This window comes from Elephas maximus, chromosome 14 (genome assembly GCF_024166365.1).
Source record: "Elephas maximus indicus isolate mEleMax1 chromosome 14, mEleMax1 primary haplotype, whole genome shotgun sequence".
Lineage (NCBI taxonomy): Eukaryota > Metazoa > Chordata > Mammalia > Proboscidea > Elephantidae > Elephas > Elephas maximus.
In genome coordinates, this window is record NC_064832.1 from 35,247,785 (window position 1) to 35,271,513 (window position 23,729).

Below are 23,729 nucleotides of genomic sequence, written 5' to 3' on the forward strand. Positions count from 1 at the left end.
ATCTGGTCCAGATGGAAGCAAAAGAGGCCCCGGATAAATAAGGCATTACTGAAAAAGAAGAACAAAGTGGGAGGCCTTACTTTACCTGATTTTAGAACCTATTATACCACCACAGTAGTCAAAACAGCCTGATACTGGTACAAAAACAGATACATGGACCAATGGGACAGAATTGAGAATCCAGACTTAAATCAATCCACATATGAGCAGTTGATATTTGACAAAGGCCCCAAAACAGTTAAATGGGGAAAAGACTGTCTTTTTAACAAATGGTGCTGGCATAACTGGATATCCATCTGCAAGAAAATGAAACAAGACCCATACCTCACTCCGTGCACAAAAACTAGCTCAAAATGGATCAAAGACCTAAATATAAAACTAAAATGATAAAGATCATGGAAGAAAAAATAGGGACAACGTTAGGAGCCCTAATACATGGCATAAACAGTATACAAAACATTATTAAGAATGCAGAAGAAAAACTAGATAACTGGGAGCTCCTAAAAATCAAACACTTATGCTCATCCAAAGACTTCACCAAAAGAGTAAAAAGACTAGCTACAGACTGGGAAAAAGTTTTTAGCTATGACATTTCTGATCAGCGCCTGATCTCTAAAGTCTACATGATACTGCAAAAACTCAACTACAAAAAGACAAATAACCCAATTAAAAAATGGGCAAAAGATATGAATAGACACTTCACTAAAGAAGACATTCAGGTAGCTAACAGATATAAAGGGAAGTGCTCACGATCATTAGCCATTAAAGAAATGCAGATCAAAACTGCAATGAGATTTCATCTCACTCCAACAAGGCTGGCATTAACCCCCAAAACACAAAATAATAAATGTGGAGAGGCTGTGGAGAGATTGGAACACTTCTACACTGCTGGTGGGAATGTCAAATGGTACAACCACTTTGGAAATCGATTTGGCACTTCCTTAAAAAGCTAGAAATAGAACTACCATAGGATCCAGCAATTCCACTCCTTGGAATATATCCTAGAGAAATAAGAACCTTTACACGAACAGATATATGCACACCCATGTTTATTGCAGCACTGTTTACAATACCAAAAAGATGGAAGCAACCAAGGTGCCCATCAATGGATGAATGGATAAATAAATTATGGTATATTCACACAATGGAATACCATGCATCGATAAAGAACAGTGAGGTATCTGTGAAACATTTCATAACATGGAGGAAACTGGAAGGCATTATGCTGAGTGAAATCAGTCAGTTGCAAAAGGACAAATATTGTATAAGACCACTATTATAAGAACTTGAGAAATAGTTTAAACTGAGAAGAAAACATTCTTTTGTGGTTACAAGAGGGGGGACGGAGGGAGGGTGGGAGAGGAGGGGCATTCACTAATTAGATAGTAGATAGGAACTACTTTAGGTGAAGGGAAAGAGCACACAATACAGGGGAGGTCAGCACAACTGGACTAAAGCAGTTTCCTGAGTGAACTGAATGCAGACCATGGTTTCAGGGGACATCTAAGTCAATTGGCATAATAAAATCTATTAAGAAAACATTCTGCCTCCCACTTTGAAGAGTGGAGTCTGGGGTCTTAAACGGTAGCAAGTGGCCATCTAAGGTGCATCAATTGGTCTCAACCCACCTGGAGCAAAGGAGAATGAAGAACACCAAGGACACAAGGTCATTACGAGCCCAAGAGACAGAAAGGGCCATATGAACCAGAGACTACATCATCCTGAGACCAGAAGAACTAGATGGTGCCTGGCTACAACAAACGACTGCCCTGACAGGGAACACAACAGAGAACCCCTGAGGGAGCAGGAGAGCAGTGGGATGCAGACCCCAAATTCTCATAAAAAGACCAGACTTAATGATCTGACTGAGACTAGAAGGACCCCGGTGGTCATGGCCCCCAGACCTTCTGTTGGCCCAGGACAGGAACCATTCCCGAAACCAACTCTTCAGACATGGATTGGACTGGACAATGGGTTAGAGAGGGGTGCTGGTGAGGAGTGAGATTGTTGGATCAGGTGGACACTTGAGACTATGTTGGCATCTCCTGCCTGGAGGGGAGATGAAAGGGTGGAGGGGGTTAGTAGCTGGCGAAATGGTCACAAAAAGAGAGAGTGGAGGGAGACAGTAGGCTGTCTCATTAGGGGGAGAGTAATTGGGAGTGTGTAGCAAGGTGTTTTTTTTTTTTTTTTAGCAAGGTGTATGTGCGTTTTTGTGTGAGAGACTGACTTGATTTGTAAACTTTCACTTAAAGCACAATAAAATTTATAAAAATTAAAAAAAAAAAATCATCTGGTCCAGGCACACAGGATTGCCCATCACCCCCCAATGCCTCGCACACATCACTCCTTAGGCTTGGGGACTCCAATTTCCCGTGTGGAGTTCCAAGTCTTAGCCCAGCCATTGCCATACGCGGCCTGGAAAAAAATCCATGGTGCCTCAGCATTGAACCCTTTGTGCTCTGTCCATTCTGTTCACTTGCTGGGGAGCTCTCCCTTCTCCACTTGAAAAATCCCATTAGTCTCTCAAGAGCCAGACCAAATGTCACGACTGGGGAATTTCTTGAGAAGGCGCGCTCCATTCTGTGCTCCATCTGTTGGCAGAATTAATCTCAGCACTTGCCCCGTGACCTTTGCGTTTGTTGGTGTGTGTCTGTCTGCCTTGCTGGGCCAGGAGTGTAGGAAGGCAGAGACCACTTGGTTTTCGTTGCTCTACCCCTGCTACAGACACCAAGCTTGGCGAGGAGCTGGGACTTAACAAATGTTAGCTGAACAAATGGAATGACTACTCTCCCTTGACTCCCCGTTTACAATCCCATGTCTAAATTGCCTTTAATTATGTTTATCTTTAATCTAAATAGTGGTAAGTACTCATTACAATCCATTGATTTCAGCAGTTAGTACAAAAATAGGTATTCATATGTTGGTTAAGGAGCCCTGGTGTTGCAGCGGTTAAGTGCTCGGCTGCTAACCAAAAGGTCAGCAGGTCAAACCCACCAGCTGCTTCCCAGGAGAAAGATATGTAAAGATTACAGTCTTGGAAACCTATGGGGGCAGTTCTACTCTGTACTAGAGGGTCGCTATGAGTCGGAATCAATTGGACTGCAACTGGCATATATTTGTTGATTGGATTAGATGCCTTGGTTTAATGGGTTCATTCACAGAGTATCAGAGTTTGAAGAGACCTTAGAAGTCATGTAGTGCAACCCTTCACCAGGCGCGTGCATTGGTGATGTCTGTATGCCCATGGGTTTATGTCACATGTGGGGATATCCATATAAATACAACCCTCTGGCTCTCAGCTACTACAGGAACAGCAGTTGTTAGTGATGGTGGTGGTGATGATGGGAAGTGTTAGCTGCCACGGCAATCGCTCTGCCGTTCCCTTGATAGCAATGTTACTACCTCATATTGAGTAGATGTCTACTATGGTCATGACATTTTGTTGGGCCCTAGAGAGATGCAAGGAGAAAAATACACAGTCCTTGCCCTTAAGGAACTTACCTTAAGAGTAAGTGAGGTACCAGTTAAACAATTACAGTGTTGTTATTGTTGTCGTTAGCTGTCATCAAGTCAGTCCCCAACTCATGGCAACCCCATGCGCAATAGAACAAAGCCTGCCCAGTTCTGTGCCATCCCCAAGTCCCGTGCTATCCCCATGATCGGGTGCAGATCAGACCATTGTGATCCACAGAGTTTTCACCGTCTGATTTTCAGAAGCAGTGTTGGCCGGGAATTGAACTCTGGTCTTCCACAGAGAAGGCAAGAAGTCTAGCACTGAACCACCATTGCCCCCAACAATTACAGTACAATGACATAATTGTTGAATGGAGTATGTAGAAAGCCCAAGGCAAGTCAGGCCTGGGAGAAGATGGGGTGGGGGATGGGTGGTAGCAAAGAGGACTAGAAAATACAGGGGGAGGAGTTCACCTGGTGAACAAACTGGGGGAGCAATTCCAGAAAGAAAGGAGGGAATGTGCCAAGTAGGGAAGTGTGAAAGAAATGCTTGAAGCACTATATCTGGTCCTGTATTCTAGCCATAGAACAAGAAAGGCATGGTCAGAGGGGTAGAGAGGCAACTTTGGCACAGGAAAGAAAGGCAGTCAGATCACGAAGAACCTTATTTGTCCTACAAAAAAATTCATTTCCGTTATGTCAGCACTGGGGATCTTTGGAGAACTTTGAGCAGTGGATTCACCTGTACATTAGAAAAACCCCACCTTTTTTTTTTTTTTTTTTGTAGGATTAAGGTAGCAGGAGGCTGGTAAGGGGGAGCTTTTGATAATTTAGGTGAGAAAGGATGAGGGCCTGGACTAAGGTGGTGGTGGAAGGGACAGGCCAAAGGGAAACAAAAAGAGACATTTAAGGTCTGTAGATGTGTGTGCATGCAGGTAGGGAAAAATAAGGACTGGAAGATGACTTCAGGTTTTGTGGCATGGATTACTGCAAGAATTAAATTATAATAAAATATGAAATTGGTCCAGTAGGAGTAGGAGCTAAGAACATGAGACATGATTGCTGAGTAACATTGGGGGTTGTCTTAGACATCTAGTGCTGCTATAGCAGAAATACCACAAGTGGACAGCTTCAACAGAGAGAAATTTATTTTCTCACAGTCTAGTAGGCTGCAAGTCCAAATTCAGGACATCAGCTCCAGGGGAAAGCTTTCTCTTGTCAGCTCTGGAGGAAGGTCTTCATCATCAGTCTTCCCCTGGTCAAGGAGCTTCTCAGTGCAGGGACCACGGGTCCAAGGAATGCGTGCTCCCACTCTTCATTCTTGAGGTCCCCCCGTCTCTCTGCTTGCTTCTCTCTTTTATATCTCAAAGGGAATTGGCTGAAGACACCATCTAATCTTAAAGGTCTCATCAATATAACTGCCACTAATCCATCTCATTACATCATAGTGACAGGATTTACAACACATAGGGAAATCACATCAGATGACAAAATGGTAGACAATCACACAATACTGGAAATCATAATCTAGCCAAGTTGACAGATACTTTGGGGGGACACAACTCAATCCACAACAGGGGTCCAGATAAAATCAGAAGATAAAACTTTGTATCAGTGTAAATGTTCACAGTTTTGTGACGTTATCTCATTTAATTGCTGAATAACCTAAAGAGGTTTTATCTCCCACTTGTAGATGAGGAAACTTGTGGTCTATTGAGGTTCAGCGACTTGCCTAGAGTCACACAGCTGGTAAGTAGCAGGTACAAATGATTTGGCTCCAGCGCTCTGCCTTTTACCCTTGCCCGTGTACAAAACATGCCACGGAGCAGCTGACAAACCAAACTATGATCAAGGACTTTGAGGTGGTGGTTGTGGGGGTGATGACGGGGGTGTAATGCACCCAGCGAAAGAACAAAAGAAATGGGATAAACAGAAGGACCTGACTTAGCAGAGCACTTCCTATGCTATGCTGTCGCGTGCCATCATGTCGAGTCCAACTCATAGCAACACACCAGGACAGAGCAGAGCTGTGCCATAGGGTTTTCTATGCTGTAGTCTTTACAGGAGCAGATCATCAGGTTTCTTCTCTTGTGGAGCCACCGGAAGGTTCAAGCCTCTGACCTTTCAGTTAGCAGCCGAGCGCTTAACCACTGCAGCACCAGAGCTCCTTTTTTATGCCATAGGGATAGCAAAAGTTTCTTTCAAAATAAAAAAATGGCTAATTCACATCTTAGTTACCAGAAGCACAAACCCAAATTCTGGTAAAGAAGTCTTTTGATAAATAGACCCTTTTTCCAAGGACTTACCTCAGCATTAAAGCTGGTGAGACAGGTAATGTATCTTTCCATCTTTGTCACCTGGGATCCAGCTGAGTGCCTGGCACACACACGGGTGATGAACATGTGTTTGCTAAATAAATGAATGAGGGTCTCGTAAGAGGGTGAGGGAGGAAGATTTGGGGGGTCCTTTTAGAAATTAGTCTAAAAGAGGAAGTCTTATCAAAAGGCATTCTCCTTTACATTTTAAAGTATCAACAGAACCCAGAAATTATTGTAAACCCTCACCTAAACAATTTATCTCACTTGACCATTTAACCAGGGTTAACAACAGCCATAGCCCACCAGCTTCTAGGTGGTAATGGCCTAGCCCGTTTAAATGGGTCTCCATGGTTGCAGGCATGCTCTAGTTTCCATGGTTACACTCCCAGTCCCTCACGGGAGTTAGATATAGATTTGAAATTTCAAAGGATTTTTTCTTTCGCGCCTGCCTACACGGAATATCTAGGATTAAAGGTCCCAGATGAAAGTTTTAGTGACCTCTTGGGAGGTCACAGTATTTGTGACAGTTGTAATGTCATTGAATGCAGAAGAGAGGACTCAATGGGGAAAAACCGTGGTGATGAAATGATGTACCAACGTTAGGAGCCTGAGTTCCATGCTTCATTAGAGGAGGAGGAAAACTGGAGTGAGGGAATAATATGTACTGTTTGGAGGTAAGTTTCTGGGTGGGGGTGCGGTGGGATGGTGCCCAGAGGTTGGGGGAATTCTTCTATATTAGAGTCCCTTTAAAGTGATAATTTATCTCTTTGTCACAGCAGGGCTGTAGCCTCCTTTCATTAATTTTCCCCACAGTCCTCATTTCAAATCATCTCTCCTGGCCCATTTTGGCTCATCCAGTCAGCTTCCATCGCAAAGTGCCAGCCCAGGTCAAGATAATCAGAGCTGACGTTTTCTTGGCAGAGTGAACCCATGTGGAGCTCTAGCGCCTCCTCGTGGTGTATCTAACCTCAAAACCAAAAGGACAAAAAAACTCCTGCAGCCATCAAGTCAATTTCCAACTCATGGTGACCTCATGTGTTACAAAGTAAAACTGCTCCACAGAGTTTTCTTGGCCTCTCTTCACTAGGTCTTTCTTTCATAGTGCCGCTGGGTGGGTTCGAACTGTCAACCTTTAGGTTAGTAGTTGACTGTGAACTGCTTGTGCCATCCAGGGAGCTCAGTTCTACCTCATCTTTCAAAAAAACAAGCTGAAGTTTTTACTGCTAGTTGGCCGGAAGCAAAAACAGTCTTTCTGCATTCATTAATGTATGTATCCATTCATCCTTCCCACAAATTTTACTAAGTATCTGTTATATTTAAGCTAGGCCTTAGAAATAATATTAGTAATAAAGGCAGGGTATTGCCCTCATGGAACTGCCAATCTGGATGGGAGGAAGGAGGCAAAACAAGTAAGTGGCTCTTAGCAGCGCAGACAGCTAACAGGAGAACGACAGGGTAGTGGCCCACTGGCTGGGGAAGCTGGGGAAGTTATCGGACTAGAAGATGCTTCTGAGATGGATTCAAAGATTCTGTCTCTCGAGGTTGAAAGATGAAAAATGACAATATGTCATCAATAAGGGGGTGCTGTCATTGAAATCAACCCTAGGCGGCACAAATGGTTAAGTGCTTGGCCACTAACAGAAAAGCTGGCTACTAACTGAAAAGTGGGCAATTCAAATCCACCCAGAGGCACCTCGGAAGAAAAGCCTGGCAATCTACTTACAGAAGATCAGCCATTGAAATCCCGATGGAGCTCAGCTCTACTCTGACACACATGGGGTTGCATGAGTTGGAGTTGACCCGATGGCAACCGGTTTAGTTTAATTTTTGTTGTTGTGGTTCTTAACACCCCCTCCTTACTTAGAATTGGAGCCTTTGTGGCTCAGTAGTTAAGACCTTGGCTGCTAATCAAAAGGTCAGCAGTTCAAAACCATCAGCTGCTCCTTGGAAATCCTATGGGGTGGTTCTACTCTGACCTATAGGGTCACTATGGTTACTTAGGATCATGAGCTTGCTACCTTCAGAACAACTGTGCATCCAGAAGCAAGCACAGAGAGTTAGCACCGATGGAAAACTGAGAAGAAACTGTCAGTGTTACACTAACCACGACATAGCATCACTGGCTGACAGTTATGGACAGAAGGAGCAGAGATGATAGACACCCCCCGGAAGGAACAGGCAGTTCACTGGGCAGAGGGAGGGGAGATGTGAGACTAGAGCACTCCAAGTAAAGGCTGGGAGGGAGGCAGAGTCCTTCCCGTTCCCCAAAGAGCAGGCTATGGGAGATTCTAAGTAAGGGAGTGACATGATCCAATTTGCATTTGAGGGTGATTTTTGTGGCGTTATGTTCACAGCCAAGTTCAGGAGTGACTCCAGGCTCTGGATTGGGTGACTCAATGGTGATGCCCATTCACAAAAAGAGGGAATAAAGGAGGACTGGTACGAGCCTGGGTGGTGCGAACAGTTTGCTCAGGACTGCTACCCTAAAGGTTGGTGGTCTGAACCTACCCAGAAGTACCACAGAACAAAGTCCTGATGATCTGCTTCTGAGTCGATTTGAATTCACAGTGAACCATGCATGTGCTGGAGTAGAGCTGCCACCTGGGTTTTTCTACACTGTAATCTTCACGGCAGTAGATCACCAGTCTTCCTCTCATGGAGCTGCTGGGTGAGTTCAAACCACCAACCTCTCGGTCAGCAGCTAAGCACTTAACCATCTGCACCACCACGGCTCCTATGGACTGATTACTCGTTGCCATGGAGTTAACTCCAACTCCTAGTGACTCTATAAAATAGGGATGCCAAATTGCAGCAGGTTTGTTCTTTATTGTAATATTATTAAAGTTTTATGAGAGTAGAGTGTTTATCCACTGAGAAGATGAGTTTTAGAAATTATAATTTAAGAATTACAAAATTGAATTGGCAAAAGTTGTATATTTACAACAATGACCAAAAAAAGAAGCTGCCGAGGCTGCTATGTACAACCAAACACCTCGTGGGATTTAGTTTCTTGGTTTGGAGGTTTAGGGTCACAGTTTCACGGGACACTCCAGTTAATTGGCCTAATAATGTGTTTTGTGCTTCTGCTCTACCTCCTAGTTTACCGCATAGTGCCTGCCATCCAAGACCCAACAATTGGTCTTTATTTGCCTGGAGCAACAGAAAAAGGAGAGTCAGGAATAGGAGGAGAAAATAAAATGTGAGGCTAATTGCGTCCATGAACAACTGCCTTCTTTACCATGAGAGCAGAAGAACTGGATGGTGCCTGACTACCATTACGGACACTTTGATCAAAGATTTTGTAGAAGAATCCTGATCAAAAGGGGCAAAGGCAGAACAGAATTTTAAAGTCTCACAGAATCCATATTTTTTAGAGTCATGAAGAATGGATGAACCTCTGAAACTATTGCCCTAAGATAATCTTTAAACCTTAAACCAAAAATATACCCTTAAGTCCTCTTAAAACCAAATAATAATTTAGTTTAACTAGTAAAGAATGTCTGCCTTGAGCATTATGCTTTTTTAAGATCTATCTATATGGGATCAAATTGACAACACCAACTGGAAAGATTTGATAGGAACCTTAGGAGGCAGTGAGTTTATGTTGATGAAGGAGGAACAACTTAGAAAAGGAGGGTGAGAATGGCAGCCCAACTTGAAGACTGTAATCAACATCACCGAATTGTACATGTAGAAACCTGAGTTGGTGTATGTTTTGCTGTCTATATTCTCAACACAAAAATTGAAAAATGTTATTCCCAATCTCTTGCTATTATGAACAATGCTCAGTTAATAAGCTTGTTTGAGATGTCATCGTATGCATACATAAGTAGGTGTGTAGAATGAATTCCTACCAGCAGAATTTCACTTCTGTTGTATGTAATTTGTATATCACCAATTTTCCCTCCATAAAAACAAAACAAATTATTTTTAAAAAATAAATAAAGATTAAAAAATGGAAAAGGTACAAAAAAGTATGTAGTAAGAAATAAATCTCGATATCATTTCTATACCCCCGTTACTCAGTTTTCCTCCCTTGGGGCGCAGCGGCAATCACTCTTGCGGATTTCTTGAGTGTTCTTAGAGAGATTGTCTAAGTCACACACACATACACACACACATGAATATTCTTCTCTCTTCCTTTCTTTTTTCTTTCCTGTTTTTGGTAACACACTATTCTGCACTTCAGTATTTTCATTTAATATATCTTGGAGATGGTTCCAAATCAGGACACTTAAAACCAACTCATTTTTTCTTCTACTTATTCATATCACATAGTGTTTTTTTTTTTTTAATTGTACTTTAGATGAAAATTTACAGAACTGGCTTCTCATTAAACAGGTAGTACACATATTGCTTCATGACATTTGTTAACAACACTCTCCCTTCTCGACCTTGGGTTCGCTATTACCAGCTTTCCTGTCCCCTCCTGCCCTCCAGTCCTTGCCCCTGAGCTGGTGTGCCCCTTTAGTCTTGTTTTGTTTTTGGGCCTGTCTAATCTTTGGCTGAAGGGTGAACCTCAGGAGTGACTTTATTACTGAGCTACAAGGGTGTATGGGGGTCATACTCTCAGGGTTTCTCCAGTCTCTGTCAGACTAGTAAGTCTGGTCTATTTTTGTGAGTTAGAATGTTGCTCTACATTTTTCTCCAGCTCTGTCTGGGACCCTGTCAGGGCAGTCAGTGGTTGTAGCCGGGCATCATCTAGTTGTGGGGGACTCAGGCTGGTGGAGGCTGTGGTCATTGTGGTCCATTAGTCCTTTTGACCAACTCATTCTTTTTAGCAGTGGAGCTGTATTTCATAGAATGGAGGTAACAATTTATACAAGTTCCCTACTGATGGGCATGGAGGTTATTCCCAATGTCTTGCTATTACAAACAACGCTCAGTAAATAAACTTGTGTAACATGTCATTGTACACATGTGTGAGTATATTCGTAGAGTGACTTCCTAGCAGTGGAATTTCCATTCTGTTGGATGTAATTTCTCTATCACACTTTACCCTTCAATAGAGGCCACACCAGTTACATGCCTACCAGTATTGTATGAGAGAACAAAAGCATCTCCTGCCACCCTTACCAACACAGTGTCTTAACTTTTTTTTTTTACTTGTTAATCTTTTAGGTGAAAACTTATTTTGTAGTTTTAATTTGCATTTCTTTCTTGTGAGTAAAGTTGAGTATGTTTTCATATATTTAAGAACCAGTTGGATATTATTTTCTATGAATTGTGTGTTCATATCTTTTGCTCATTTATCTATTGGGATGTTGAGTTTTTTTATTGACTTTTAGCAAAGTCAAATTCTCTTCAAATGCTAAGGAAATCAGACTTGTGTCTGTGATGTGAATTGCAAATATTCATTTGTCTTTTGACTGTGCTTTCTATGCACAATTTTTCTTTAATATAGCCCAATTTATCCATGTTTTATTTTAGGGCTTCTGGCAGTTATGTTATCCTTAGACCCGTACCAAACCTGTTGCCATCGAGTCGATTCCAACTGATAGCAACCCTGTAGGATGGAGTAGAACTGCCCCATAGGGTTTCCAAGGAGTGTTTGGAGGATTTGAACTGCTGCTGACCTTTTGGTTAGCAGCCGAGTTCTTAACCACTGTGCCACCAGCGCTCCAAATCCTTGCCTATTTTGAGATTATAAAAATAAATTCTCCCAGTACTTTTCTTTTGTACTTTAAAAAATATTTAATCTGTCTGGAATTTATTTTGATCCACAATATGAGACAGAGATGCAGCCTATTTTTTTGCCCACATGTCTACCCAGTAGCCTAAACATCGGTTTTTGAATAACGTATCCCCCCTCCACCAACTGGTTTGAAATGTCATCTTTGTATTTGTGTTTGTTTTAGAACTTCCTGTAACAGATGAGTTTTAATTACATGCTTAACCTTGTCTTTGAAGGAAGGTTCATTGTTATTGTGATTTTGTTTTTAAATATGGGAGAGACTTGAACAGTTATGTGTGGAGGGAGAAGTGCAAGAGGCAAAGGAGGGGGCAGAGGAGGCACAAATGGGGCCATGAGGGAAACAAGGGTATGATAATTTATGGCAGGTCCAAAGAGCTAATAAAGCACTGATGGCACAGTGGTAGAATTCCCGGCTTCCATGAGGGAGACCGAGGTTTGATTCCCAGCCATACCATCTGTCAGTGGAAGCTTGTGTGTAGCTATGATGCTGAACAGATTTCAGCAGGGCGTTCAGGGTGAGATGGACTAGGAAGAAAGGCCTGGTGATCTACTTCCAAAAACCAGCCCATGAAAATGCTATGGATACACAGCAGTCTGATCCACATGGCCCATCATGGGAACGGAGTAGGACGGGGCAGCATTTCGGGCTTCACTCAACAGCAGCTAACAACAACCAAGGAGCTAACTGGTATGGCCACCTCCACCAATGAGTATGTGCTTTGAATTTTTCAAGCAGACATTGCACAATATGAGGTAGCTTCCCTTCTAGATCCTAAAGTCCTTCTTCCCAATTTGTCAGTCCCCTCTTGATCTCTCTTCTTCCCTAGCCAGTCTAGGATTTGCCTTAATCACTTCACTGCTTCTTCTGGGCATTCTACTTCTCTTGACTCAACACTCCAACCTCATCGATGCTACAACTCACCTTCACACATTGTGCCAACTAACATTCAACAACAGAGATTCTGATGCAAGTGGGGACCCTTGGCCTTACCTTTGGCTTGTCTTTGTTTAGCTCCTTCTCACTTGTCCTGTGGTGTTTATTGCAAACCTTCAAAGGCCCTGTTTGCTCACTCTGAGCAAATGACCGGTCTCATCTCCGTAGAATGCAGGTTTTTAACCTGAAGTTCATGGTTGGGATTCAGGAGGCTGGGAAACTAAAATTATATGTAAAAAGTTTGGTATTGTGCATTTTTTGAGGTAAAACATCCACAGTTTTCATCAGATTCTTGACACCCCAAAAGGTTAAAAACCCTCTGCTCCAGCAAATGGAGTGTGCCAGATATAATCACCTTTAACTTTCTGATGCTACCTAAAAATTTAATAGCCCCAACATTGGACTCAAACACACTAATGATCATAAAGATGGCACAGGACCAGGAAATGTTCTGTTATACATAGGCAGTATAAACAAAGCTCATTTAGGAATAATTACCCATATAAGGGGGGAAAAACACTTTTTATTCTCTTTAGAATGATACATTTACAAATTATGTAATTGCCAGTAGCACTACGGTTTGCACATTATGTTCTTGTTGCTGTTAGGTCGGTTCTGACTCATAATGACCCTACGTACAACACAATGAAACACTGCCAGTCCGGAGCCACAACCGTTGCTATGCTTGAGCCCATCGTTGCAGCCATTTGTCACTCCATCTTGTTCAGGGTTTTCCTTTCTTTCACTGACCCCCTTGGTATATGAGATGGAGTCTCTCCATCCGTGCTTCTAAGAAGCATTCTGGCTGTACTTCTTCCAAGACAGATTTGTTTGCTCCTCTGGCAGTCCGTGGTATATTCAATATTCTTTGCCAACAGAATAATTCAAAGGCATCAATTCTTCTTCAGTCTTCCTTATTCATTGTCTAGCTTTCCCATGCATATGAGGTGATTGAAAATGCCATGGCATAGGTCAGGTGCACCTTAGTCTTCAAAGTGACTGTCTTAGTTATCTAGTGCTTCCATAACAGAAATACCACAAGTGGTTGTCTTTAACAAAGAAATTTATTTCTTCACAGTAAAGTAGGTTAAAAGTCCAAATTCAGGGCATCAGCTCCAGGGGAAGGCTTTCTGTCTCTGTCAGTCTTCTCATCTATCTTCTGCCAGACTAGGAGCTTCTCTGTGCGGGGACCCCGGGTACAAAGGACGCGCTCTGCTCCTGGCCCTGCTTTTTTGGTGGTGTGAGGTCCCCCGTCTCTCTGCTCGCTTCTTTCTTTTACACCTCAAGAGATTGCCTCAAGGCACAATCCAGTCTTGTAGATTTGAGCCCTGCCTCACTAACACAACTGCCACCTAGCCTTCCTCATTAAACCACAGAGGCAGGATTTGCAACATATAGAAAATCACACAATACGGGGAATCGTGGCCCAGCCAAACTGATACACACAGTTTTTGGGGAACGTTATTCAATCCGTGACAGTGACATCTTTGCTTTTCACTTTTGCAGCAGACTTTCCCAATGCAATGTGTCATTTGATTTCTTGACTCCTGTTTCCATGGGCATTGATTATGGATCCAAGTAAAATGAAATTCTTGACAACTTCAATCTTCTCTCCGTTTATCATGATATTGCTCATTGGTCCAGTTGTGAGGCCTTTTGTTTTCTTATGTTGAGGTGTAATTCATACTGAAGGATGTAGCCTTTGAGCTTCAACAGTAAGTGCTTCAAGTCCTCTTTGCTTTCAGCAGGCAAGGTTGTGTCATCTGCATAACATAGGTTGTTAATGAGTCTTCCTCCAATCCGGATGTCCCGTTCTTCTTCATATAGTCCAGCTTCTCGGTTTATTTGTTCAGCATACAGATTGAATAGGTACGGTGAAAGAATACAACCCTGATGCACACCTTTCTTGACTTTAAACCAATCAGCATCCCCTTGTTCTGTCTGAACAACTGCCTCTTGATCTATATAAAGGTTCCTCGTGAGCACAATTAAGTGTTCTGGAATTCCCATTCTTCGCAATGTTATCCATAATTTGTTATGATCCACACAGTTGAATGCCTTTGCACAGACAATAAAATAAGTAAACATCTTTCTGGTATTCTCTGCTTTCAGCCAGGATCCATCTGACATGAGCAGTGATATCCCTCGTTCCACATGCTCTTCTGAATGTGTACTGAGTCTGTACCTTTCAATGTACTGCAACAATCGCTTTTTAATTATCTTCAGTAAAATTTTACTTGTGTGTGAAATTAATGATATCGTTAGATAACTTCCACATTCTGTTGGATCACCTTTCTTTGGAATGGGCACAAGTATGGTTCTCTTCTAGTCGGTTGGCCAGGTAGCTGTGTTCCAAATTTCTTGGCATAGAAGAGTGATTTTTAATAAGAGTCATCCTATTGGGCAGAACCTGCCCTGGTTATCTCTAAAGTACGACACGGTGCGCATGTCCCTGTCCCTCTTCCCACCCCCCACCACACACACACACACACACACACACACACACAAGGATTCATGACCATAAGAATTAGACTGTTTTTAGTTGCCACCTAGTTGGCTAGGTCTCATGGCGACCTTACGTGTAACAGAAAAAAGTTGCCCAGTCCTGCACCATCTCATTCACGATCTTTTACATGTGTGAGCCCGCTGTTGGGGCTGTTGTGTCAATTCATCTCTCATTGACGGTTTCCCTCATTTTCACTAACAGTCTACGGAAAATGTTGTCCTTTTCTAGGAATCGGTGTTTCTTGACGACGGATACACAGTATGCAAGGTGAAGTTTCAGCATCCTCACTTCTAAGGAGCATTCCAACTTTATTTCTTCTAAGACTGAATTGTTCATTTTCCTGGAAGTCCAGTATCAGTGGTGTCACTGATACAGTGCAGTAACTCATGGTGTCGCCTCCCCCGTCATGGGCCTTCTCCTGTACCAGGCCATACAGAATCCTTAGTAATCTTTATTATCCATTTTAATCACATATATAGTTGTAAATTACTTAAATGTGATATTTTGTAGATTATATGAACACTAACAACAGAACCGTCTTGTAAAATCTTTCTACATTGAATTACAACATTATTAGTTACATTATTAGTAACGGAAAACTTTTTTGATTTTTCTCCTACTTTTCCTTCAATTACTACTCCATTCTCACGAAAGTTGTTGATATAGGTTTACAAATACTAATTACTACAATATTGTAGCTAAAACACCGGAAAATTTGACAAAATCAGCGACTATAAAAACACTGGCAACAAGAAAACAACAGCGCATGCTCGTAGCACGTGCAGCTAAAACCACGTGATTTGAAGTGTCACTGTAATACGATAGTAAAGACAGCGCTAACCAAATCGCATCAGAAGGTTCAAAAAGTAAGTTAGCATAAGCTTTTAACCTCTTAGGTGTCTTGGTAACATGTAAGCTGGGCTTATGAAAAATGTTTTTGTTGTTTAACTACAGGGATATTTTTATAAAAATAAATTTCTGCTGAAACACTGCACAGAAGTTTTATAGACAGTCACTTGGGTGTCACCCCCTTTGACAGGCCACCCAGTGTGGTCTGCTCCCCCATATGCTCCTAGTGACCCCACTGCTCAGAATTCTTTACCAACACAATTCAAACACATCAACTCTTCTTCTGTCTTCTTTATTCACCGTCCGGCTTTCACATGCATCTGAAGTGACTGAAAAGACCTTTGCTTCGGTCAGGGGCACCTCAGTCAGCAAAGTGATATTTTTGCTTTTTAGAACTTTAAAGATTCATGACCATAAGCGTTGTATTAGAAGACACCTAATGAAAAGGAGATTCACACTGGCTAAACACTACCATCAATAAACTCGAGATGAACTGACAAGTAGGTGGTGATATCCCATTTTGTAAACAGAAAACTGGCATTTTCAGAAAATCGGTGGGAACCAGAGGCGAGGTGCGCTTGCCTTTGTAGTACGTAGCGCCCTTGCTTCTCATTATAGCTTTGTAATTCCCTTCAGGGAACTATCCTCCCAAGGTCTCAGTGTATGTGGTTTGTTGTTAGTTGCCGTTGAGTCGGCTCCAACTCATGGTGACTCCATGTACAACAGAATAAAACATTGCCTGTTCCTGCGTCATCCTGACCATCGTTGGTATGCTTGGGTCCACCGTTGTAGCCACCATGTATTTTGAGTGCCTTTCAATCAATGGGCACAATTTCTAGCACTATATTGGGCAACATTCTGTTGTGATCCAGAGTTTCAACTGGCTAATTTTGGAAGTAGATCACCAGGATTTTCTTTTCTAGTCTGTCTTAGTCTGGGAGCTCTGCTGAAACCTGTCTACCATGGGTGATCCTATTAGTATTTGAAATACTGGTGGCATAGGTTCTAGCATCATAGTACCATGCAAGCTACCATAGTATGACAAACCAACAGATGTATGGTGGCTATGTGGTTTAAAAAAAAAAAAATGTGGTTTAGATGGGACTTAACCCATCCTTTGGCTCCATAGATGGCAATGTGACCCAGGCTGAGCTAATCTGTGCTTCATCTTGTGATCTCACGGTTGATTCAGGAGTGAACAAGTGATCAAAGCTGGTCCTCACAGTCAATTAGCATCATTCCTTAGACTTTGGCTATAATTTTTGTGATGGAGTTTTCTTTTCATGGAGTTGCTAAGCTGGTAGGATGTCACTTAAGAGGTGCTGCTGGCCACATTCATCACCACCTGGCAAGCCCACCTAAGGATGAAGCCCACACAGGAAACCAAGGCTGAGGGATGGACAGAATCCTGATGACATAATTTGGGCACCTAGGTCCGGTTGTACATGAAGCCAAGACTACCCTCGGAACTATTCATTACATGAGCCAATAAACTCTTTTTTGCTTAAGCCAGTTTGAGGTGGGGTTCCATCACTTGCCACCAAATGAGTTCTGATAAGTACAGGATTTTCTTAGGTCATGATAAATGAGTGGGCCTATCTACAAATGTTGTCTGTCTGAGTGAGTCTATCATTGAGAGTCTACAATTACATATATTGCTGGATATTGTGCAAATTGCTTAAATATGTCATCTCAATATAAAATATTTTCTCTTAAGCCATAAATCCAAGAAGTGGATGTGATGCTCCTTATTATTTCATCTAATGCCCTATCCACTTTTTTTTTTTTTTTTTTGCTTTCCAAGCTTTTAACACTGGAATTGGTTTAGAGATTTTGGTATTTTACGATGAAATGCTCCCACAGAGAATACGATTTCAATAAATTGATAGCTGAAACGTGGCCGTTTCAGGCTCTTCGTGCCACTCAACAAATGGATTAAAAAATGCGGATTTTAGTGTTGGCAGGCTAATCCTGTCAAAGGAGAGTTGCTGCTCACATCAGCCGTGTGAGAGGGCGGGTGATAGAATCCAGACGATTTCTTAGTGGAGGCTCCTTAGTCTTCATAGGTCCACTGATAATAAAAAAAAAAAAAAAAAATTTTTTTTTTTTTTTAATAATAGCTCATCAAATACCCCAGCATTCCTAAATTGTGTCATTCATAGGCAAGACCAGCAAGGGATCAGGTCCTTCGCTAATGAATGCATCACTTCACTAGGCCAAGAACTCTGATCAGCTAAGGTCCTTACTGACGTCAAAGGGAATATGGAATACCAGAAATGCTGACCAGATGCAGACATAACGACTGTAGCCTATGACTCTTTCTTCTTTATTGTGTCATGTACATATTTCATTTCTCTCCTTTCTTCTCCCTTTACCCTAATATAACATTTAGGGTGTGTTATTGTATTAAAATGTAACTCCATGGGTGTCAAATATTGAAACAGGATTGGGGCAGAACTGGGGGAAGAATATGTATCACCCAGAGATAACTGACTTGGGACTGGATGCAGCAACCAATGAAATTTTAGGTTGTCCACCTCTGGGGAGTAGATGGTGGGTTTCAGTTATAAAGAGGATAGTTGCACCATTTAGCAGGGAGCTTTTTGTTTTTGCTTTTCCTGTGTCTGGGCATCTGTGAACGTGTTAAGGCTCGGTGGAAGCTGCTTGTTAGCAAAGCCAAAAGGGGCACATTGACCCTCTCAGCATATCCTGCAGTGTAGCGCCCAAGTGCGTGACCTAAGCTTGACGAGGTCAATGCTCCTGCTAGGACTCCGAATCTGGAGACGCAAAGCAGCAGAAACAGTTTAAAATCGTTATAGTGGCATCCGATGTCAGTGGCGACAGTACCAGTGGTGGTGTCCAATGTCCAATGGCCACAGTGTTAGCAGCTGGGATGCTCCTGTGATGGGACTCTGGCTGTGCTTCCAGCTGTTCTCCTTGTCCCTGCCTGCTGTTTGAGCTTGCTTCTTCAATTTTCTTACTGATTTTGTGCTATTCAATATCCTTCAACAAATTCTTTTTCTGCTTAAGTCATCCAGAGCCCATTTCTATTGTCTGCAACCAAGGATCCTGACTGGACCAATTTGCAATCCAAGAGCAGAGCAAAGAAACCAAATGCATTCACTCTTGGTCTGCGACGTTAAGTTGAAAGCTTTGATTTGTTTGCCCTCTTTCCTTGACTGTTTCCAGATTCCTATCATTTAGTGCTTAGATTTTGTATTACAAAGCATCTCTTTTGCTCACTTGCCCAGTTACAGAGGAGGAGGGAAGTCTCCAGTCCTCTCTGCCTGGTAGTTCAATCTGTAGACCTGACACTATATAAGAGAAAAAAAAACCAAACCCGTTGCCGTGAGTTGATTCTGACTCATAAATTAGGACCTTAGAAAAAGAGGTCTTCCCTGCCCTCCCATTATTTAAGAATATATGCTTACTTAAAAAAAAAAATTGGAAAACGGAAAAAAATGCTTATAATCATACAATCCACCAAAAACCCAGCTGCACAGCCCTGTGATACGCAGAACAGTGGGAGGAGGGGCGTTGGTTATAACCCTGTGTCAGCTCTCCGTGCCATCGTGCTTTTAGGAGCATTTTCAATTTGCCTTGTGCTCCTATTGTAACTAAACAAATAGTTAACATTCGTAGTTACATTGAGACACTGAAAATCTGCTAAGTGAGCTGGGGTGAAAGTTTTTTTTTTTTTTTCCCATGAAAGCCCATAATGATTATGGCTGGCCAGAATAAACCCTTACAGAATATTCTCTTTACCAATAACACCTGCTTCAGAAGAGCTAATACAGAAACCAAACACCAAAAAATAAAAGACCACAACCTCTCAGATACAGATAAAACTTTATTCAAACAATAATAATAATAAAAAAAAATCATATCAGGAATTCTTCTTTTCTAGAAAGTCTTTTAATTGTCAAGTTCAAAATAAAAAGACTGAAGCGGCAGTGTATACCTTTTCAATTTTGTACATGTCACCATCACAGTTAAACAATTTTTTAAGTTGCAAAAAAATATACTTCTCCTACAGTAGGAAACACATGATCCTTTGCAAATGCAGACTTATGTCTCACAATGGCTTCAAAAACCAAAGCAAAATAAATATTTAAAGTAGAAGACTCAGCTGTTGACATTACACGGGTACCAAGGGTATCTCCTTGGATGTAATTCAGCAGAGAATTTCCCCCCCCAACCACACCTATCATTACCATGGAAAAAGTAAAAAAGAGAATAAGGGTCATTTTTAGCTAGTTTAAAAATTATTTCCCTTGATCCTACATTTTTAAATAAAAATATAATCTACCCTAAATAAGAAATTCTAAGAAGTGCCATAATGTTTTGGGGTGAAATAATTCATATAAGAACTGCTAATCTATCCTGGAGCATGTAAGCCTTAGTACGCTGTAAAGCTCAACCTCATTTAAAAATAGATCATTAAGTCAAAGAACCATTAAATGTTATTTTATGGTGAAGTGTTTACTACAGCCAAACAAAATTAAAAACTCTTAGTAAGACCATGGCCTTTTTTTTTCTTAAGGATGGTCCTTAATTTAGTCTGTTTTACCAGATACAAAAAGGATTTATCTAATAAGAGCCTTATTATGAGCACATCTTCCACCTTTTGCCTAAAACAAAATTAAAAAAATGAATAACACCCCCACAAACAAACAGAAACTCACCTGCCAAAGCCACCATTTGCTTACCTATAACGTGGTTACAATTTGAAGCATCTAAATCTATCTGGGATGGCAATTTAGAGAACTGAACAAAGTCAAGTATTTTCAGGTACAATGAACTTAAATGCTACCTTCAACAATGAAAGAATGTTAAAGTATCGTCTCTACTTTATGAACTTAGTGTTGCCTTCTTTTTCTTCTTCATTTTTAATTTTGAAAGAGTTCAGTCTATAAAACTTGGCCAGGAAATTACAAGCTCTCATCAGAAAATGACAATAATCCAGTTTTCTGCCAGACGGAGCAGAGACTTGGTTTAACGTGGCCTTCTGCTGCTTTGGAAGGGGAGAGAAGTGAAGAACACCTTTCCATTCTTTCAATTTCCAAACCCTTTGTTCTTCTTTTTGTCAGTGTTGTTTATTGGGATTAGTCTTTCCACAAGGGAAAAAACCTCTGAGACTTGTCTTACATTTTGTTAAAACTTCTTCAGGTGGCACAAAAGAGCATTAGCTCCAAGGGGCCAGTATGGGAGTAACTCATGGAAAGTACTAGTCAGAAAAAAGAGGCTTCTCTGCCTTTTGTTCAGGGTCATGGACATGCCAAGGGTGAGGGAGGAACTAACAAGTACCTGACACAGGAATGTTACCTAGCCCCCCATGATAAGGAAAGCAGAGCAAAAATAAGTATCCAAATATGACATTTCTACATTAAATAATACAAATTTCACAAAACTCTAAGTTACAAATTTACATAAGGATGAGGAAACTAGAAAATATATCTTCCTTTCATTGGGAAAAACATTTATAACAATTAAATGAAAGCAATGGCTGCTCTTGTATAAAAATTTCATGTTCAGAAAATATTGCCCATGAATTATCACATATTTAGTCAAAAGGTTACTCTGTTCAATTCTGCTTGGACAAGACAACTTGTTTGGGGAATAATTCATCTTCTTAACAGCTATACTCCTTTAGTGGGCTACTATTCACACTGATGTTGTAGAAAACACCACTGGACTGTGATTTTTAGGAGAAAAACTTGTACCATAATTTCACTTAACAATGTACTCAATTTTCATAAAGCTTACCTGAACTAAGAATCAGAATCTATTTCCATTAAAGCCTTTTGTTTCATCAAAACTAAAGACAGAACTAGCAGAACAACTGGGACTAATCTACAAGGAAATACAACTTACGGATAATAGGGTGGTTATAATTACTGATTTCCCATCTACATTTTTGCATTCAAGGGGTTATTACAGTTTGATTTTTTAAAAAGACTGTTTATGACTGATATAAAAGATCTGTCCCCAATAAATTAGCTAAAAATTGTTAAATATAAATGGGTAAAGGAACAATATCCCAAAGTAAAGTTCAAAGATTCAGAAATCTTTGGGTGGGATCAGAGTGGCCGAGTCTGGCAGACTTCACACTGCCAATGGTTGATGGCATACAGACCACCGAGGCTGAGTCTAATAGACTACAACACACCAATGGTTGATGGCATATAGTCAGAGACTGAATCTAACAGACTACAACACGCCAATGGTTGATGGCATACAGATTGCTCCTTAGACTGCCTCCCCTAGAAATACCTATTAAAGTAGGAAAAATTAAAATATTTTGTCCTTAGCATGTGAGATAACACAGAGATCCCTCATTCTGACTTATAAACCAACAAATCAAAAAACCAAACAAATAAAAAGCCCTGAGTGTCAAAACAAATAACAAAACAAAACAGACAAAATCGCCAGACCCTCTATTTTCAAGTAGATGTGTATTCACCAGCTGTAACTTAGAAGGAAAAACTGACCAATTTGAAATTCATGGATTTTCTGTAAGCATCTGAGCCACTGATTCCAGGACAGGTTAGCAGTATCTGACAAGGAAGCTCCAGGCTGTGGTAGAGACTGAGCGGACAGGACTGACCAGATCTTAGCGGGTACTCAAGAGACACCACAAAAATCAGAAAACAAACAAAAAACAAAACCCAAGTAATTATTTGAAGAAAAGGCCAGGCTTCTTCAGAAGCCAAAGATATATATTCTATTCCACATAAGAAACACTGACTGCATGTTTCCACTTGACCTTGAAGGACACAACGAACAAAGTTAAGCATGTTTGGTTTATAAAAACCAATCTCTAATAGTGAGAAGCTGGAACAAAGGAATAAAGGTGGACGGACAGACAGATAAAAGAGTATTCTTCAAACTTCTCTTCATTGCACAGGGAAATCCCCCTGAAGTAAGAATAAGAAAATTGAATAAGTTGGAAAATATCTCTAACTTTAAACTGTATTTTCGTCAACTCACATTTGAGTATTAATGTAGGTTTCATACAATTAAAAATCATATATATTTTAAGAAGCTGTCACTATTACTACAACTTGTCAGACTGGGTTGTAGATGAATGATACAATGATTTTCAATCTTATATAGTCTTTCAAAGCAATGAACATTTTCTGTGATCTTGTTTAACATAAAAAGCCTACCAGCTGATGGTTGTGTAATGTGATTGATGTATTTGGTTTCCCTGAACTGTACAAGTGACAAATGCTGAATTGGCAAATGTTGTATTACCTGTATTTTTTACAACAATAACAACAAAAAAGACTACCAGAAGCTGCCTTTCTTCATTCTTTAATAAAGCATACATATTTACCCAAGCTTCAAACCACATTCCTTTGCCATTTCTCATAAACTGAACTTTCATTTTTGTATTTTTAATAGCAATTCACTGTTATGTTACTATGAAGGCAAAGCTGCTTTTCCAGTAAGCCACATTTTTTTCTACCCTATAATGCTGAAATTACCAGAAATCATGGTTTACTTAGAAAGATTTGTAGGTTTATAATCTATTTTATTATTAAAAAAAAAAAGTTAACAAAATTATTTATAAATAAGAGTATTTAGAAAAATTCAAACTGATCAGTTATCAAAATACACCCCACTGTAATATACTTACTTATAAAAACATATTGCCTTTGCCATGTGAAAATCTGGTGTTCAAGTCTCTGGATTTCTTTATTAGAGCTTTTTTCTGAGCTTCATCAAACCGATTAACCTTGAGATCCTTATCACGGTCAAATGGTATTCTCTCTTGGGGCTTATTTTTGTCTTCAGCGGCTTTATTCTTTAATTTTTTATGGTGTATGTCCATAAGAGATTCTGATCTTTTTGAATCCTGGGGAGAGCAAGACAGCAGAAATAAAAATCTTAGTTGGTACACACTATTCACAGAATATGATCGCAAAACAAAATAATTAGGTAGTAATGGTGAACATCAAGGAGGGCTAT

The 23,729-nt window shown here is 40.8% G+C and overlaps 1 protein-coding gene across 2 annotated transcripts in view; it reads right to left on the reverse strand.

Moving 5' to 3' along the window:
* Positions 1-19,592: 19,592 nt before the first annotated feature.
* GPALPP1 (GPALPP motifs containing 1) overlaps positions 19,593-23,729 on the reverse strand; it is a 36,873-nt gene continuing 32,736 nt past the window's right edge. For both annotated transcript variants that reach the window (XM_049853099.1, XM_049853098.1), the window contains exons 8-9: positions 23,398-23,616; positions 19,593-22,672 (exon numbers count right to left, since the gene is read on the reverse strand). In XM_049853099.1, the coding sequence (XP_049709056.1) occupies positions 23,398-23,616 (219 nt within the window). In that variant the 3' untranslated portion in view covers positions 19,593-22,672. The remainder of the gene's footprint in view (positions 22,673-23,397; positions 23,617-23,729) is intronic.